Source organism: Nannospalax galili, unplaced genomic scaffold (genome assembly GCF_000622305.1).
Source record: "Nannospalax galili isolate Female #2095 unplaced genomic scaffold, S.galili_v1.0 scaffold701, whole genome shotgun sequence".
In the NCBI taxonomy this organism is placed as follows: Eukaryota; Metazoa; Chordata; class Mammalia; order Rodentia; family Spalacidae; genus Nannospalax; species Nannospalax galili.
In genome coordinates, this window is record NW_008344990.1 from 725,078 (window position 1) to 744,417 (window position 19,340).

The 19,340-nt window shown below is 36.1% G+C and overlaps 1 protein-coding gene across 7 annotated transcripts in view; it reads right to left on the minus strand.

The window, feature by feature from the left end:
- Positions 1–19,340, minus strand: part of Arhgef9 (Cdc42 guanine nucleotide exchange factor 9) — a 200,284-nt gene that overhangs the window by 63,333 nt on the left and 117,611 nt on the right. For all 7 annotated transcript variants that reach the window (XM_008841251.3, XM_008841254.3, XM_008841253.3 and 4 more), the window contains one exon: positions 14,543–14,722. In XM_008841251.3, coding sequence (XP_008839473.1) covers positions 14,543–14,722 — 180 coding nt within the window. The remainder of the gene's footprint in view (positions 1–14,542; positions 14,723–19,340) is intronic.

Genomic DNA, 19,340 nt, shown 5'->3' on the forward strand with positions numbered 1-19,340 from the left:
AGAAGATAACATTTCATCAAAGAAAAACTCTTAGATATAAAAACTCTTAGATATAAAAAACTCTTAGATATAAATTAACCACAGGACAGTGATAATGGGAAAATTTAATACCCTACTCTCACCAACAGACAGGTCATACAACAAAAACTATATGGACAAATCATGGAGTTAAATGACATCATAAATCTAATGAATCTAAGAGATATAAAATGATGCACATTCTTCTCAGAAGCCCATGTAATTTTTGCCAAAATCAACTCCGTACTTGGACACAAAGCATGTCTCAATAAAAATTGGAAAATTGAAATGGCATCCTACATTCTATCCGACTACAATGGAATAACACTAGATAGCAACAGCAATAGAAAATGCAAAAAAGTACACAAACATATGGAAACTAAAAACAGAAGAGGACTGGGGATAACTGGGTCAAGGAACAAATTTTTAAAAATTCCTACAATTAAATATAAATGAAAACAAAATGTATCAAAATTTATGGTACACCATGATCAAAGGCAATTTATATATCAAAGACTTTACTTTTATTTATGGTTCCAGAAGGAGAATCTATAATGAGGCAGGACTGCAAGACATCAGGCAAGCATGGCAGTTAGAGCAGGAAGGTGAGAGCTCATACATTAAACCATTAACATGAAGCAGAGAGAGCAAACTGGAAGTAGGGCAAGCCTAAGAACTCTCAGTCTGTCCCCAGTGACAAACTTCACCCAAAAACTTCCATTACTCCTCTAAAAAGCACTACCAACTGGGAGCCAAGTTTGCAAATTTTTGAGTTTATGGGAGACATTTTTCTTTCAAAACCATCACTTTCCATTCATTGATACCCATAGACTCATGCCATAACATAATGCAAAATGTATGTAGTCTAACTTTTAAAATTTCCAAACTTTTTAACACTCTCGGCATTGTCCAAAGGTCCAGAGTATAAATAATTTTAGAGATTCAAGGCAATCTCTTAACCACCTGTCAAATAAAAAAGCAAATTATATAGTTACAACATACAACAACACAGAACATACATTCCCATTCCAAAAGGGAATAATGGTGGCCAACTGAGGAAATAGAGGACCAAAGCAAGACCAAAATCTATCAAGGCAAACATCAAATTGTTTAACTCCTGTCTAATATCTGGGCATAGTTCCAAAGGGCTTATGTGGCTTTGCTCCTCCAGTTTTTCTGTCAGCAACATTAACCTCTCTCTTGGGCTGGTTCCATTACCAATATGCAGCTCTCCTTGGCAAATATCCCATGGCTCTGATATCTCCAACATCTGAGGGACTCCACTGAGATCTAGCACTCACCTTTACAACTTCACACAATGGCATGTCAGGATCGCTTGGCCTCTCAGAGTCTGTTTTACTCAGACATTCCTGTACTATTTGCTGTCTGGCCTCAGTGGCTCTCTTAAACTGTGGAGACTAATCAATTACTCCCTCACTCTTGCATTTTTCATGCCTCTAAATCCAGCATGTGAACAACAATGCCAAATTCAACTGCAAGCTTGTAATGAAACTTGGCTCTTTTTGGCCACATTACCAGCAGCTTTTATATGTTATAATTTCTTAGCAGCAGAAAATACTTTAGACTTTCCCCTCTCACAAATTGGAAGCCTATCTGGGTCAGGTCTTGCCCTGAGGACACTCTTCCCACTATCTGAATTTATAATATGAGGTTTTCCTTAATGATGCTAATCTCCTTATCAATTAAAGCTTCTCTTCCAGAAAAAGAGATGACTGCAACATTAAGCTTTCTAGTGATTTTTTTCCTCTCCAAATTACACATTTTGTATTTATTTCTGACCCACTGTCTTTTTTGTCACAGATCTGCATGAATTTCCAGTAATAACCAAGCCACAGATTCAATGGAAGTATGTCTTGAAACTTCCTCTACAAAAGAAATTAGTCCACCACTTTTTAATTTAGCCGCACGCAAGTCTTCAGGAGCTGAGCAGAAAGCAGATTTTTTTTTTTTGCCAAAATATCACAAGAATGGCCTCTAGTTCAGTTGCTAAGATCTGTTCCTTACTGAAACTTCTTGAACTCTGTCTCCACAGTCCACATTACTCTCAGGACTACTGTCTTACTGATGCTTATGCTTACTCTTATAGCCCATTAATTTCTGCTTACAGCATGGTGAAGAAATGCCAGACCAAATAAAGGTTCAAACCCAGCAGTGCAAACACCACATTATGTACCTTGATACATACTTTTAAAGGGCTTAAGTGGCTCTAAACTTCCAATTTTGCTGTCTTAAACATATGTCTCTGTCTTGGGCCAGTTACACTCCCTGTATATAGCTTTCTGTGGCAGATGGCTCATGGTTCTGGCATCTCCAAAATCTCAGTCTTTCTACCACAACCCAGGCTTCACACAGCAGCTCCTCGGGGCCTCCTAGACTCTCAGAGTCTTTTCATAGAGACCTCAGCACTGTCAAAGGTTGCCTGCTTTCAGTGGCCCACTGAAACTATGGAGGAAGAGCCCATGACCCCATCAGTTTTGCATCTTTTATGTTTCTACATCTAGTACCATTTGGACATCTTTGCCAAGTTCAGCTGCCAGCTTGGGAAATACCCTTACTTCCTTGAATCACATTTGCAGAAAGTCTGCTATGTAATTGTTTTGTAGGAGCAGAAAACTCCTTAGTCTTTTTTTCTTTCCAAGTTGGAAGCTTAAGTGAGTGGGGTGTTGATCTGAGGACACCCTTCCCATTGTTCAGGTGTAGAGAAAATTGCCTCTCTTTAATGGTACTAATATCTTTAACAATTATAGTCTCCTTTTCCAGAACCTGCCTTGGATGCAACATTAAACTTTTTAGCTCTTTTTTCTCTCTAAACTGAACAATTTGCATTTCTCTTTGCCCCGGTTGCTCTTTTTTTATTGCTGATGTGAATATGTATATTCAATAATAAAAATGCCACAAACAGCTTCAACCTTATGTTGTCTTGAAATTTCCTCTGTGAAAGAAATTACTCTATCATGTTTAGATTTAGGCTCAGGTAAAATTTTAGGACAGATGCAGAAGGCAGCCATATTCTTTGCTGAAATATCACATGAATGGCCTATAGCCCAGTGACTAATAGAGACCCTGTAACCTTTGAAATATCATGAGTATGTATTACTCTCAACACTGCTGTCTTTCAGGCTCCCACTAGAACATCCATGAAGCTCTGATTCCAGCATTCAATTGCTTTTCTAGTCTAAAGTTTCAAAGTCTTCCACATTCCTCCAAACCTCAACATGGTCAGGTTCTTGACAGTAACAGCCTAGTCTCTAGTACAAACTTCTGCATTTGTTACTTTATTGCTAGATAGTATACCATGACCAAAAGCAACTTATGGAAAACTTTTATTTTGATTTATGGTTACAGAGGGACAGAGAAAGAATACATAGTTGTGGGGAAGGCCTGGCAGCAGGAAGGCATGGCAGGATGACCTAGAAGTTGAGATCTCACATCTTTAACCAAAAAAAATCAGAAAGAAATCAAAGTGAAAGTAGGATGAGGCTAAGAAAGCTCAAAGTCAACCCCAGTATCTTGCTTCCTCCAACAAGTCCACAAATCCTAAAAGTACAATGACCTACACTAAATAGCACCACCAACTGGAGAACAAGTATTCAAATATTTGAGCCTATAGGGGACATATCTCATTCTAAATACTTAAACATGGATGCATAAATTCTCAGTATTTGCAAACTGAATTCAAGAACACATAAAAAAGATTATCTTCCAGGATCACATTGGCTATTTCCCAGAGATGAAGGAATAGTTCAACCTATATAAATCTGAAAACATACTCCACCATATAAATAGTCATAGTGACAGAAAACACATAATCATCTTATTACATTACATATAAAAGACCTTTAATAGGTAATTTATAAAATCAAACATCTCTTCATGGGGGACTAATTTTTTTCATAGAGGAAAATTCAAGACAACGTAAGGTTGAAGTTGTTTGTGGCATTTTTATTATTAAGAATACATATTCAGATCAACAATGAAAACATGGAGAATCTAGGAATAGATAATATCTATTTCAAAATAATGAAGGCAGGATACAGGAAGCCCACATACACCATCATGTTAAACAGAAAACTTCAAAGCATTTCCACTAAAAACGGGAAAAAGACAGATGTGCCCATTCTCTGCATTCTTGATTAATATACCACTTAAAGTTTTACCTTCATCAATTAAACAGGTAAAGTAGATAAAGTGGATAATTTGAAAAAAAGAAGTCAAATTCTCCTTATTTGCAGATAATTTGATTCTAAACATAAAAGACCCTGACAATTCTACCAGAAAATACCTAAAAACAATAAGCACATTCAGCAAGGTAGCAGGATATAAAATTAAGACACAGGATTCAGTAGTCTTCCTATATAACCACAAACATATTAAGAAAGACATAAAGGAAACAATTACATTAATAGTAGTTTCAAAATAATATATTGGAATAAACATAAACAAGAACGTTAAAGATCTGTCTAATAAAAATTTTAAATCCTAAAGTTCGAAATTGAAAAAGATACCATAATATGGAAAGACCTCCCAATCTCATGGATCAGTAGGATCAATGTTGTGAAAAAGGCCATCCTATGAGAATCTACAAATTCAATGCAATCCCCATTAAAATTCCAACACAATTATTCATAGAAATTGCAAAAATAATCTCAAATTTCACATGAAAACATAAAAAAATAAGATAGCAAAAACAATATTGAACAATAAAATTAGGGCTGGAGGAATCATCATCCCTGATTTCAAATTATACTACAGATTTCTAATAATAAAAACAGCCTGGCACATAAGCAAAAACACACATTGATAAATGGAACAGAATAAAGGGTACAGAGTTAAGCTGATGCACTTACAACCACTTGATTTGACAAAGGTACCAAACATACACATTGGAAAAAAAGACATCATTTTCAACAAATGGCGCTTGTCAAACTAGATACGTACATGTACAGGAATGAAACTATACCCCATCTATATTCCTGAAGAACATTTAATTCCAAATGGATCAAGAACCACAAAATATGACCTGATACACTGAATCTAGAAGTGAAAGTAGGGAGTACACTGGAACTTATAGGCACAGAGGAGGACTTTCTGAATGGAACTCTGATAGCATAGGCTTTAAGACCAGCAATTGGCAAATGGAACCTCATGAAACTAAAAAGCTTCTGTACAGCAAAGGAAACCACCATTCAAGTGAACAGCCACTCTACAAAACGGGACAAAATCTTTGCCAGCTATACATTTAATACAAGGTTAGTATGTGGAATATATAAAGAACTCAAATAATTAAACACTAAAAAAAAAACCCCAAAGAATTCAATTAAAAGTTGGGGCAAAGAACTTAATAATTATCAAAAAATGAAATGCAAATGGCTGAGAAATACTTGAAAGTAAATCCTGAATCCATCACTCTAGAGTCCAGCCTTGGAAGACGAAAGAAAAATGAAGAGAAACCCAATAGAGGGATGCTTTTGGAAGCCTTTGTCAAGAAAGTCCAATGGACTCTCATATGAACATTTGAAAATTGCCCTGTTCTGACTTTTTTCTAGCTCCCTGTCTAGAACTTGTAATGCTAATTACTCTTCCCTTTTCTTCTCCTTCACAGTTCCTGTTCACCAGTCAAGGACTTTCTTTTCCCTCTACAGATAAGTTATGTAATTTGGAAGTCTTTTAGATAGACCCACTGAAGGGGTACTCCAATTGCTTCACCCTGCACCCCTGTTCAGCATGGAAGAAGCCAGAGTGGTCTGTGTCCTGATTCCCTATGGGCAAGCTGGGTAGCCTCTTCAGCGGATGGTGTGATAAGAATAGAAGGTAGGAACTGGCTAGGCAGTTAGGATAAAAAGCCCCTCCCCCAAAGTAGCCTGTTTCTTAGCTAAAAGTCACAATGTTCTTGGGCCTCTTAGCAACGTACTCCATTCCAAAGGCCAAAATTGTCAAAAGTACTTGGGAGCTTGTATCTAATCCTTAAAAGATTTTAGGGTTACCTCTTAAGAGGGGGAATGTTAGAGCACCCAAAAGCCCCATAAAAAATAATAAACGAAGAAGAAAGAGTACATGGAGTTATCAGAAAAAAAGTGATGGGGAGATATGGGAGGAGTTGGAGGGGAGGGAGTAGGCATGGATTTGATCAAAACACCTTATATGCATGTATGAAATTCTCAATAAATTGTGTTTTTAATTTTCATCATATTATCCATCAGTGAAATGCAAATTATAACTACTTTGTGATTTCCTCTTACACAGTCAGAATGGCTAAGATCTAAGAAACAAATCAAGACAAATGCTGGTGAAGATCTGAAGAAAAGGGAACACTTATTCCCTTTGTTGGAATGCAAACTGTTGCAGCCAATACAGAAATGAGTGTGGAGTTTTCTTTAAAAGCTAGAAGGAGATATACCACATGATGTAGCCATACCACACTTCATCATGGACTCAAAGGGTCCTACATATCCTACTACAGAGATACTTGCTCATCTGTGTTCATTGCTGCTCTATGCATAATAACCAGGAAATGAAAACAACCTAGATATCTATAAAATGATGAATGGATAATGACATTATAGTACATTTACACAATAAAATATTATTCATCTGTTAAGAAAATGAGATTATGAAATTTGCAGATAAATGGGTGTAAAAAGAAATCATAAGTAAGGTAGCCTACATGCAGAAAGACAAACATCACATATTATCTCTCATATCTAGATGTTAGCATTAAATCTTTAGGTATGTAGTGATATAAAGAGGGAGAAAGGAATAACAGAATAGGAAGTGTTACATAGGTGGAGAATGGGAGGGGAAGACAGAGTAGTAAATATGGAGATGCATAACTAACATTAACAGTCTTTGGAAAAATGCATATGTAAACCTACTACTATAGAAGCTTCTTAAACTATATATGTGTGCATATATACAAAAGTTTAAATAGAGTTACCAAATAATGGGGCTGGGGAATGAAAATATGTCTATCAAGCAACAGAGTTTAGTAAATAAAAAAAAGTTCAGCCAGGAATAGTATTTCCCCTTATGTAGTTGTTGACTAGGGTGATCAATTAGACCCTCAAACAACAAAACAAAAACATTTTGAAAAATTTTATTTATTATTTTTATTTTATGTGTATGAGTATATTGCCTGCCTGTATGCAAGTGCACCCATGCTGTGCAATGTCCACGAAGGTCAGACGAGGGCACTGAATTCTCTCGGAACTGGACTCACAGACAGTTGTTAGCCACCATGTGGGTGCTGGGAATTGAATCTGGGTCCTCTGCAAGAGCAGCCAGTGCTCTTAACCACAGAGCCATCTTTCCAGTCCCAAAATAAAATTTAAAAAATTAAAGATAGCTAGGTCATTTGAGCCTGTGAGCAAGCCAGTAAGCAGCATTCCTCCAAAGTCTCTGCTTCAGTTCCTGCCTCCAGGCTTTTGTCTTGAGTCCTACCCTGACTTACCACAATGATGGACTGTAAAGTGTAAGATGAAATAAATTATTTGCTCCCTCCACTCCCCCAAAATGAATCACATAAGGAAATAAAATATAATTGAATAATAAAGAACAGAATTAATCATTCAACATAAATTGAATGATCTCTTTTTGGTTTCAGAATGGACATAATACTTGAAAATTTTCATTTCTATATTTTATAAAGTGAATAAATTGGGTATTAAATCATAAAAATAAAAATAAAAACAAAATTTTGGTGAATATGTGGAAAAGGGAAACCCTTATTCACTGTTGGTGGGCATGCAAATTGGATAGTCACTGAAAACCACAATGGAATTTTTGAGAAACCTAAAAATAGAACAAGTGCTAGCTATCCCACTTCTGGGTATACATGTAAAGGACTCTGTATCCTACCAAAGAGATAATTGCACATGTATGTTTACCACCACTATATATGCAGCTTAGCAAGGAAGTGACATTAGCCTAGATATCCATCAACTGTGGAATGATCTATGAAAATGAGGTACATACACAAAGTTTTATTCAGCTGTAAAAATATTATGAAATTTGAAGGAAAATGTATTGTACTAGAAATATTGTATTAAATGAGGTCACGTGAGCTCCAAAATCCAAATTTCTCTCTTCTGTGAAGGTCCTAGATTCTAATTTTATATGTATTTTTATGGGGGGAAAGATTGTATATAGAGTCCAGGAATCAAGAAACGAGACCATGGTGGGGGGGTTTAAGGGAGGAGGGTAGGGAAGGTACTAGAATACACATAATATGAAAGTGGAAGGGGGAAACACTGGAGTGAAATGTCATAAATGTATTTTTGGGGCAGGGAGATGGGGAAGAGGAAGTGAGAGGGTGAGGTCCAACCAAAACTAAGTTTGTATAAAAATGCCATAAAGAACCTTTCTTCTTGGTATGCTATTAAAGATAAAAAGAGGATAAGTACAACATAAGTACACTCATTACAATAAATGAAAATGAAACACAATAACATAAAGTCTTCCTATAAAGAGAAGCAAAGGAATGGACAGATTGACTATTGAATTCCACCAAATCTTTTAGAAAAGCTAACACTCATGCTTCTCAAGCTGTCTCATAAAACAGAAGGGAAAGAACACTACTTAACCCATTCTACAAAGCTACTAGCCTGATACCTAAAGAAATAAGGACACACACACAAACACAGACACACACACACATGCATGTGTGTGTATGTGCCCCAAATAGACCAATCTCCCTAATGAAGATAGGTATAAAATGCTCAATAAGATTCTTGGAAGCCAGATTCAATATCAATCAAGGCTTTTACACCATGACTGAGCTTGTTTCATTACACAAAGACAAGTTTGGTTCAACATACACAAATCAATAAATCAGATGATCATTTAAATTAATGAAGAAAAGTATTTTCAGCAAAGTCCAAAATTTGAAATTTCTTGATAAAATTCTTTAAAATCTAGGAATATGAAAAACACACATTAGCATAATAAAGGTTACATAGGACAAACTGATAGTGAACATTATAACAAATTGGAAAAATTGAAAGAGTATTTCCTTTAAAAACTGGAATGGGAAAAGGAGCTAAATTTCTCCACTGTTATTCAATTAGTGCTTGATGTGATAACTAAAGAATGAAACAAAAATAAATAAATATGTATGCTACAAATAGGAAAGGAAAAGTCTACCAGGATACCATTTTACCAGTCCTTCAAGGACCCTAAAAACTCAACAAGAAAACTTTAGACATGATAAATATTTACAACAAAGTACTAAGATATAAAATCTGGTGGTTCGTTATTTGTCAATAATGAACTTGTCAAAATAAAAATAGGGGAAATAGTCAACTCATAATAATTTAAAAATAAAATACCTAGGAAGAACCTTATCCAAAGATGGGAAAGTCTCTATAGTGAAACCGTCAGGACATGAAAGGACAAATTGAAAAAGGGCATTAGAGCATGGAAAGATTTCAGATGTTCATGGATTGGGAGAATTAATGTTTTGAAAATGGTTATCTTTCCAAAAGTAATGTTTGCTTTCTCTTAAGATATAAAGCCTTCCCATTCGGATTCCTTCACTCAAATTTCCAAACCATCCTTTTCAGCCAGGGAACTAAATGTTGGTAAAAAAAAAAAACTGAAAAGAAAACAAATTGGAACTGACATTGGAGGGAGCCTTTTTTCGAGTCTGTTAACCACCAAAACCACAGTTCACATGGCTGAAACAGATCAGATACAGTAGAAGAAGGTCATGCCTACAAGTGACCAGGAAAAATGGACAGTCTCACCACCAAGAAGGAGAGCCTTTGAAATTAAGCCTAAGAAGAAACTGTTTTTAAATTGCTTATTATGGGGAGAAATAAAAAATAACTTGGTAATTAATATAACTAAAACATTATTTCCTCTAACTCTTCAGTTTGATGCATGTTTAGTTTTATCATATGGAGAAACAAAGAGAATTTTCTTGGATGTACAAATAATATCCTGAGATTTTCCCCAATGGGTCATCTAAGGAATGTTTAAAATTCATTGTAAAAAGAGTCTGATGACATATTATTACCCAAGGGCATAATACATAAACTTTTTTCAGTTTTGCTAAATGTGTGGTTCTCATTATTTACTTGTGTTATGAAATAATAACAATAACACTTTAATCTAGAAAAATAGTTCTAGGCCAAAAGCCAAAAGAAAATCTATTTAAATAATCCCACCTGAAATCTCCCCATTTACTGATGAGGCTCCATCTCTAATGTCTAATGTATGAAAAGTAAATTACTATTATACAGGATATAAAGAGTTTACAAACAAGGTAAGCAAGTTTCCAGAAAGTTGCTCCACATTCATTTCTTATAAGTTTAATGATTAATGTAACTAAAACCTCATTAGCCTTTATCATAAAATTTTAAAATTCAGGAACACACACACACACACACACACACACACACACACACACACACACACTGACCTTAGAAATAGAAACTAAACATAGAGAATTGAATACTTGGGTAAGAGAAGTTAAATTTGTAGTACATGTGCTCAATAAGAATTATTCCTGGCCATATAGGCCAGTCCTTCACAACCTTCTTATCAGCAAGGAGAGTAATATCACTCCTCATGTGTCACATGAGGAGATATATTCTCTCAGTCTATGAGAGACTGGGAAGTTTAAACCCACAAACTGAACGTCTGGAGCAACAAAGGGGATAATAGCAGCTATTCTGATTTCAGTGTATCCTGATCTGGTATCTGGTGATACTGTTGATAGGGGTACCTTTGATCAAGACCCAACTGGTAGGGGACCTGCGTGCAAGTTCAATTGGTTATACCCTTTACCCTGGCCTTCACAACTGCTCCTCCTAGTGAAACTAATCCCAGGGCTGAGGTTATTAACCCAGTCCTTTAATGTCCACATTGACCCTATAAGTGTTCTCAGGGACATTACACATGGTTAAGCATAGAAACCAAATAGCTGTGAGTTGGTTTCAAACAGACTGTATTCTGGTGGTCAACAACAAACAAGAATGTAAATTAATCAACAAAGACTTATCAGCTACATTAAAAATGTTTTTAAGGTATATCTAGTGAGCTGGATGGCACCAGCTAAATGACTTGGAAGAACAGGATCACCCTCAATGCTAAATAAGAAAGGTATTTGTATTATGACTGATGGAATATGTAATTTTATTCTCAGTAATACAGTTCCTGATTAAAAAATTACAGTCTCTTCAGGAACTACTTTGCCTAAAGAGTTAGCCAAAAATTCAGTAATAAATTACCATTTTTCTAATCTTATGAAATAATAGTTTAAAAAAATAAAAAGGGAGTTCACTTATTATAGTCTTAGGCATCATAATTACAACTGGATGTTATATAATTCCATGCATCAATGATTAATTGAAACAACAGCAACTGGAAAAATTCCTACATCTTATCATAATGTATTACTAATGAGTACTGAAGAATGAAAAAGTCAGGCAATATTAATTAAAATTTTAAAAATAAATGAAATGTCTATAGTCAGAAACATTTTCAAACTATATTGCCTTTCTCTTCAGTACTCTTATTTTTAAATGTTATTTAGTTTTATTTTTATGTGCATGTGTGCGTGCCTGAGTATATGTATGTGTGCCACTTGTGTGCAGGCAGTTGTGAGCTGCCATTTGGGTGATGGGAACTAAACCTGTTTCCTCTGGAAGAGTAGCAAATGCTGTTAACTGCTGAGCTGTCACTCCAGCCCAGTACCTATGCCTTAATTTTGTTTCTTACCTGTCAATTTTAATTTATTGCATTATAGTTTGTTTTCTCACACAAAATCCTAAAGCAAGTTGATGCACTTTGGTCTTAAGGGGGCTCTGAGTATCAAAGGAAGGAATGTGGTAGGAAACCCCAAAACAAAGAAAAAGAAATGCAGTGTGGTCTGTGACTGAGTATGAGTACACAAGTCTGCCTAGTAGCACAGAACACCCAATCAGGATATGTGTTGTTAGCATATATGGGAGACAAAGAAACTGAACTGTAATGGCAAACTAATGAATACACAGAGTCAGGTGTTAGCATGAATAAACTACTTCCAAGGAAAAATGTAAGCCTCAGTATCTCTTCTTACTCCCTATAGCACCTGTAACATATTAACTGGTGGAAGGGAACTGCTCGTTGACATCTAATGGATAGGGCCAAAGCATGCTAATAATACACACAATGCAAAGGACAATCTAGTTGAGGACATTTTTCCATGTTCTCCTTTCCCTTCCAACACTATGTGACTGATATCGATATATTTATATAAATCACATATATCTGGCTTACTATTTCTTCCTAGGTAATACAGAATAAGCACATGCTATATGTTTTTCAGTTCTAACTTTACTCCATGATACAGCACTGCATGTAATCAACAGCTTTGCATATGATCATTCTAATCCTGTGAGAGTGTTTCTGGGCTATAATTTTAGTGTTGGAACTACTAGGTAACAGACATGTTTAAACTTTACAAAGCAACTCATGTACTACCTGAAATTGTTGGCCAGTTAATATCCCGTGCAGGAAGACTTATCATATTAGGCCTGAGAATGCTATACTTAGAAGGGCGTCCTTGAAAAGTTTGCTCTTCGTAAGCACTATGGAACTTGAATATCATAAACATTCTCCCTATGTCTAGGTAAGAATAGCTCATTGTGCATAGAGAGTATAAACAATGTGTTTTATTTCACGTATTTGCTTTCCTTCAGAAAGTTTTGGTGCATGGTATGCAAAGGATAATACTATAATCAATCTCCCATGAAGCCTTACACAAAGATTCTTTAATTAGGTTTTCTGGCAGACTTTTATTCTACTCTTAGAACTTTGTGCCTGGTGTCTGCTCATTTGTTTTAGTCATCTCATTATGATAAATTACAGTCAGGCATATGCTATGTACAAAATCATGTGAATTTTCTTAGCAAATCACTGAATGTGAGAGTGGTCTGGGGGACTTCTTCAAAACATCTTCCCATAAACAAAGCAGAAAAATCCCAGTCTGCCATAAACTTGTTTTTCAGAATGTCATCTGAATTTGCAATATGCTTATATATCACTTATTCAAAAAGCTACTTTGTCAATGTTGCTTATAAATGACACACAAAAGAGAGAACCACAAAGGTATTATAGTGAAATTTTCTCACTTCGTATATGAAGAAACTGAAGCTCAAATAGGGTAATATATAGATCTGAAGTTACCCAGTAACTTCACGCACAGTTCTCAAATTCTCACTGGTTTGGTTTCTCTAAACACATGGCCACTTTTCTTACACTTGTTACTTCTTTCTTTGATTTGTTTTTATTGAATTTTTGTGCATTACATACAGAACATCTCAATCAATCTTAATCATCTTTATACCTCTGTCCCCACTGGTACCCTCCCATACCCCCCCACTGGAATTCATACATTCTGTCATTTGTATTAAGGCCTATTGTGTCAAGTTCATATCCCCTGATGTTCCTCAGTGCAAGTTCATCTACTGAGGTGTAGTTACCTTACCTGGAGTCCCTCACTTTAGGAAGACCAACTCTTCCTCACCTAGCAGCCATCAGTTGCCAGTATTTCTTCAGCTAAGATTGGGGTCAGCTGTCCATTTCCCCAGTTCTATGTTGGGCTTTTGTCTGCCTGAGTTTGCATGGACTTGCGTATGATGGCACCAATGATGTAGATTCATATGAGCAGGGTCCCAGGAGCTTGTAGGACTCTATTTCCATATAGTCGTGCACCTCCTCCCTGGCTCTTACAATCTTTCCATCCCCTTTTGTACAATGGTTTCTGAGCCCTGGGTGGGTGAAGTTTAATACAAGAGTCCTGTCTAAGAACCAGCATTCTGCAGAATCTTAATCTCTATGCTTTGGCCATTTGTGGCCTTTTGTGTTCCTGGTCCTCTGTTGCATGGCTTCATTAATGAGAACTGAGAGATTCATTAGCGACCTCTTTACCCCTGTTCTATGTTCTGTGAGTCTTAGGTGTAGCAGTTGCATTGTAGATGTGTCATTTAGGCCTAGGCAATTCATAGACAATGTCTGTATATGACCAGTTGAGGTACTTGGAAATAGTTTCCATCTGGTGCAAATAAAAGCTTCTTTGATGAGTGTTGACTGGGATATTATACCATAATGCTGATCCTTAAATACCTTTCAGGGCCTACTTTCTTGAGAACTATGTACTCTCTTATTTCTCAAATCTCTAGAGTCCTTGTGAAGTGAGTATATTGATTCCCCCCCCCAAAACATTGACTCTCAACAGAACTAAACCCAGCAAGAAAAGAAAAGTGAAGTTAGAAAAAAAAATAATGGTAACTACACAAAAGGGCAGGGAGAGGGTAGTATAAATGGTAAAGAAAACTGAATCCTAAGTCAAGTCATAGCCTAAATTCTCACAGCTCAATTAAAGGTCAGGGGTCAAAATCAAGGTCCTATAACAACTCATCCACAACTCCAGGATAGAGCAGTTGACTAGAACCAGAAAGTCATACACTCCTTTATTGCTTCCTAATGTATCTTTAAAACCTAGCAAAAGTAAGATGCTTACGTGCTCTAGGAAGCAGGGACCTATCTCACTGAGGTGGGGGTCATCATTGTTGTACTGCTTCTCCAGGTCTCTCACGAAGCCCATCTGAAATCTGTAGATGTCTTCAATGTTCCCAAAGATTATTTTCAGTTGCTCATCACTGAACATGTCCCTTCTCTTTCGGCACTGCTTCAGGTAGCCCTGCAGACAAAGGAAAAACCCAGGATGAGGATAATCCTTCTATCCCAGATGAATTGACTACTTCCTAAGTATTTGGGAGCCTCATTTCAGTTCCACAAACTAGGCAAGTAATAATTTCCATTTTTCATAGGCAAAACCTGAGATCTAGAAAAGGAACTCACTATACTCTTAATGACTCAGAATATATTGTCTCTGAAGTACATATTTTTCCACTATTTTTATGAGAAGAACCTCAAAAGTCAAAGGATCCTTTACGAGAAGATGGTTGAATAAAAATCTTTGAAATTCTGTTCTTTATTTGATTTACCAAAAGGGAAGCTTTCTTGGTGCTAGAAATTTAACTTGGATCTTCTATATTCTAGGCAAATGTTCTACCAGTGACATACATGTCCACCATCCCCCCAAATTCTTAATATTTAATATTGACAATAATCTAGGAAATGATGTCAGGGCAGGAAAAGTTCCAGTGATGAAACAGGAATTAAGAACATGAAATCTTTTTTTCCTTGATTATTTTGAGGAAAGGTCTCTGTGTAGCCCAAGGTGGCCTTGAGCTCAGAATCTTCCTTCCTTGGACCTACAAGAACTGAAATAACAGGTATGTGTCACTATAGCAAACTTGAAACCACTTTTTAAATGAATTTCTTCACTATCTAAAGTAGCTGGCCAGGAAAGAGTACAGGTGACCTTAGCAAGAAAGCCCAAGAGTAACTGGAAAAGAGATTTAGAATACATTTGGGAATACACATGTGAATTCATACACCTTGTCACTGATGAAAGGTGAAGGCCCAAAAGAAATTATTTGATGAGAGATCCCAAAAACAGTAGTGACAGAAAAGTCCAGCCTAGACAGTTCACTCTCTGAAAGTTCAGTACATAATTAATTAATAATGATGTCCATTCTTCCCATCTGTAAGACTTAAGGAAGGCTGTAAATATAATATATCCAATATGCAGCAAGGATGCTAGAGCTCAACACCAGTATAGAATGTGAAACAGAAATAAAGCAGAAGAAAATAATGTCTATAAAAGACAATGGAAAGCCATGCCGATGAAGCTTCATAATTCCCCAAATGTGTTATTCATTATCATTGCTATCACTGTAAATGAAATTGTTTTCTTTCACATATGTTGAAATTAAAGTACATATTAATAAGAATCTGACTACATACAGGATGGTAGGACTCTAGAATATTTTCTTAAAGCTAATGTTTCATAATAAATACATTTTTACATTAAATTTAATGGAATACTGTGCAGATATTAAAATGATCAAGAAGACCAGAGTCCTGTAGAGTCTGATTTTGTGTCTCCAAAAGTCCTTTCATGTGGGTCCATCCACTGGGCCCAACAAGAGTCCCATTCCTATAAGACACTGTCTTTCCTCCTCCAAGAAGCTATCAATTGCCAAAAGTTCCTTAAGTTAGGTTGCGATTTCTTACCTACTTCCTGTGTCTATGCTGGTGTTTTGTCTCATTTGAATTAGCATAGTACTTGTGCTTGCTGTCACAATTGCTCTAAGTTCATAAGAGTAAATAACTAACTTTCCGAAAGACTCTTTCCTTGTGGTCACTTACCCCTCTGGTTTTTACAGTCTTTCTGCCTACTCTTCCCCAATGATCCCTGCGCCTTGGGAGGCAGAGATTTGAAATAGTTGTCCTATTCAGGGATAACTACTTTGCAGCCTCTTCTCTGTACATTGACTAATTGCAGTTTTCTCTGTTAATCACCATCTGCTGCATAATGAAACTTCTCTGGTGAGAGTTAAGAGATGCATTCATCCTAAGTGTAGAGATTATAGTAAAGATGTATCACTTAAGGTCAAGTATCTCACAGATACTTTTTCTCTAATTATACACATACGCCTTTTAAGACTAGAGTTCAGTAGATTAAACCATTCTGTTATATGTGTGGATTCTGATTGCTTTTTTTTCTAAACTCCCTGTTAATGATATTTTTAGCTGTTTTCATTATTCAAAGTGACAAAAAGTCTTTTCCAGAGAATATTAAAAAAAGAAAATATAGCTATATGGGGGAGGAAATTTAATATCATCTTAATATCTCAAACCTGGGGGTTTATAGTATTTAGAATTATCCTCACAATGGCAAAGGGACAGAAGAATATGGGAGTGAAATGAAAATCCAGGAGAGATGACTAGCTTCTCTTCTTTTGACTTGACTAATGGCCATCAAATCTTACACAGCAGGGGCTTATAGGCTAAGCAATATTTGTCTTTTCACATGCATTCATTTTTGAAAGTATGTACATTTACGATGTTGTCCATGAAATTTGAAGGACCAAAATACTAAATGGTATCTTAATTCAGAAAAAAAATTACAAAATCCTTGAGAGGCAAAAGAAGAAAGAAGGATTGAAAAGTAGTCATTCCACTATGGAAGAGTAGCATTAAATTCTGAGACACACCTTCTCTTTCAGAGTAAAATTTAAAAAGAAAAACTGAATACAGCCAAATGAGACTAAGCAGAGCATAGAAAAGTCTGGAAAAGTAATACCATGAAGAACAATGGAGAGGAAAAGCATATCTGTCTTGTAGATGAAATAACCCATTCCTCCCCAGGTTGGTATTGGTCAGTGCATTATCACAAAAACAGAAAGTATCTAGGACAGAGGCTATTACCAGGTATGGAAGTGTAAGATAAACTAAAACACTTTCCTTCCCAACTTTGTTTTAATAAGTGTTTTATCACAGGGATTGCAAGAAACCAGAACAAGGGGTTTCTGAAGACTTGTCATAGGACAGAGAGGAACCAGAAAGTTTCTATGGTTCTCACTGTCAAGCATGCTTTAAATACACTCTATATCCATCTGAATAGTAGAAGTTAATATGATGTTGTGGTATGACATATAAAATGATTCGTGACAGTCACCTCTGCTTCCTAGGGTTAACGTGACCATGGGTAGGCGGGCAGGCAACAAATAGTTAAACATTCTGTGGGTGCTACTAAATCAGTCACAATTGATGTGAATCAGCCATGATATTTCTGTGATAATAACCAAGGAAGGTTGTTTATCCATTTCATTTTGTTCTTAAACTCACAAGGGATGTGTATCATGACCTAAACTCATTTTACCCCTCTTGCTTCTTTTCCTATGGTTTTACTATACTACACACACTACCACTGATGTGTGCGCTAGGTAGCTTTAGTTGTCAACTTGACACACCTGGGTTGAGGGAGCCTCAGTTGGGGAATTTCTTCCATTGATCTGGCCTGTGGCCATGTTTGTGTGGCATTTTCTTGATTGTTGAAGGATATGGGAGGACAAGCTCACTGTGGATGGTGCCATTCCTGGGCAAGTTGTCCTGTATTAGGCTGAGCACTGGCTGGGGAGAAGGTCAGTAAGCAGGTATTCTCCATGGGCTGTGCTCAAGGTTCCTGCTCTGAGTTCCTACCTTGGGGTCCCTCAGTGATAAACTGTGACCTGAGAGATGTAAGATAAAATAAAACCTGCCTGCCCAAGTTGGTTTCGGTCAGTGTTTTATTTTCACAGCAACTGAAAGTAACTAAAACAATGTGGAATTAGTGACTTAATGCAGGATAGACACCACAAGTGAGGATTTGCAGAGAAAATCTCAAATACTTCTGGAAAATAGGATATATCAAACAGCATATGACTCACTTAGAGTTAGGGAAATCATTTAGGGAAGGAACCTCACAAGTTTACACCTCTTATATACATTTTATATACTATAATAAAATAAAAACATAAGAAAAGATTTCATTTGTTGCCTATAGGGATAAGGCCTGGAAAAGTCCAGAAGGGCTGGAAAAGTCCAGAAGGCCTGGACAGTGCAGGGATTAGGAAAGTCATAAAACTCTGAGCTGATCATTTTAGGCTAACTAGCTTTCTCATTCTTTGACTCTAATATATTATACAAACATCATTACTTTTACAGCATGTTATTATCTATGTGTGCTAAGGTAGAATGACCGGGGTAGGAAATTTCATTTAAAAAAATAGCTAATAGGCTGAAAACCACAGGTGTATTTGTTGTTGCTGCTGCTATTTATTTATTTTTTTACATAGAGAGATTTACTATGTTGCTCAGGCTGCCCTCAAAATTCATGATCCTTACACTTCAGTTTCCTGAGTACTGAAATTAAAGGTATATGCCATCACATCTATTCAAAATTTCAGGTTTAAATATATCAAGTGAAAGTGATTTGAAACTGTAGCATGATAAACTTTATTAGACTAAAGAAAGAATTTTATATGGCGAAGCACCTGACACTACGACAAATCACTAGGCAAGTTTCTCTGGAGGTATTGAGGACAGAACTTTTTTTTTACATTTACATAATGCCTGAGCTAATTTACCCCCACAAAGACAGAAAGTACAGCAATTTAAGGCGTCTTTAGTTCCATTTGTATCTCTTATTGCAAAATTAATTCTGTTTATAAATGACAATATCACAGGTGGTTGGTCAAAATGATCTAGAGCTAAACCTTGAGTTTTTATTTATTTATTTATTTATTTTTTTAATTTTCAAATTTAATTTTCAAGTTTTTTTTAGAAGCATTTCATTACAGCTTTAACATATTCAGTAACACATTCCAGAGCAAGGATACATCTCTTTCAAAGGTGGCTGTAAATTT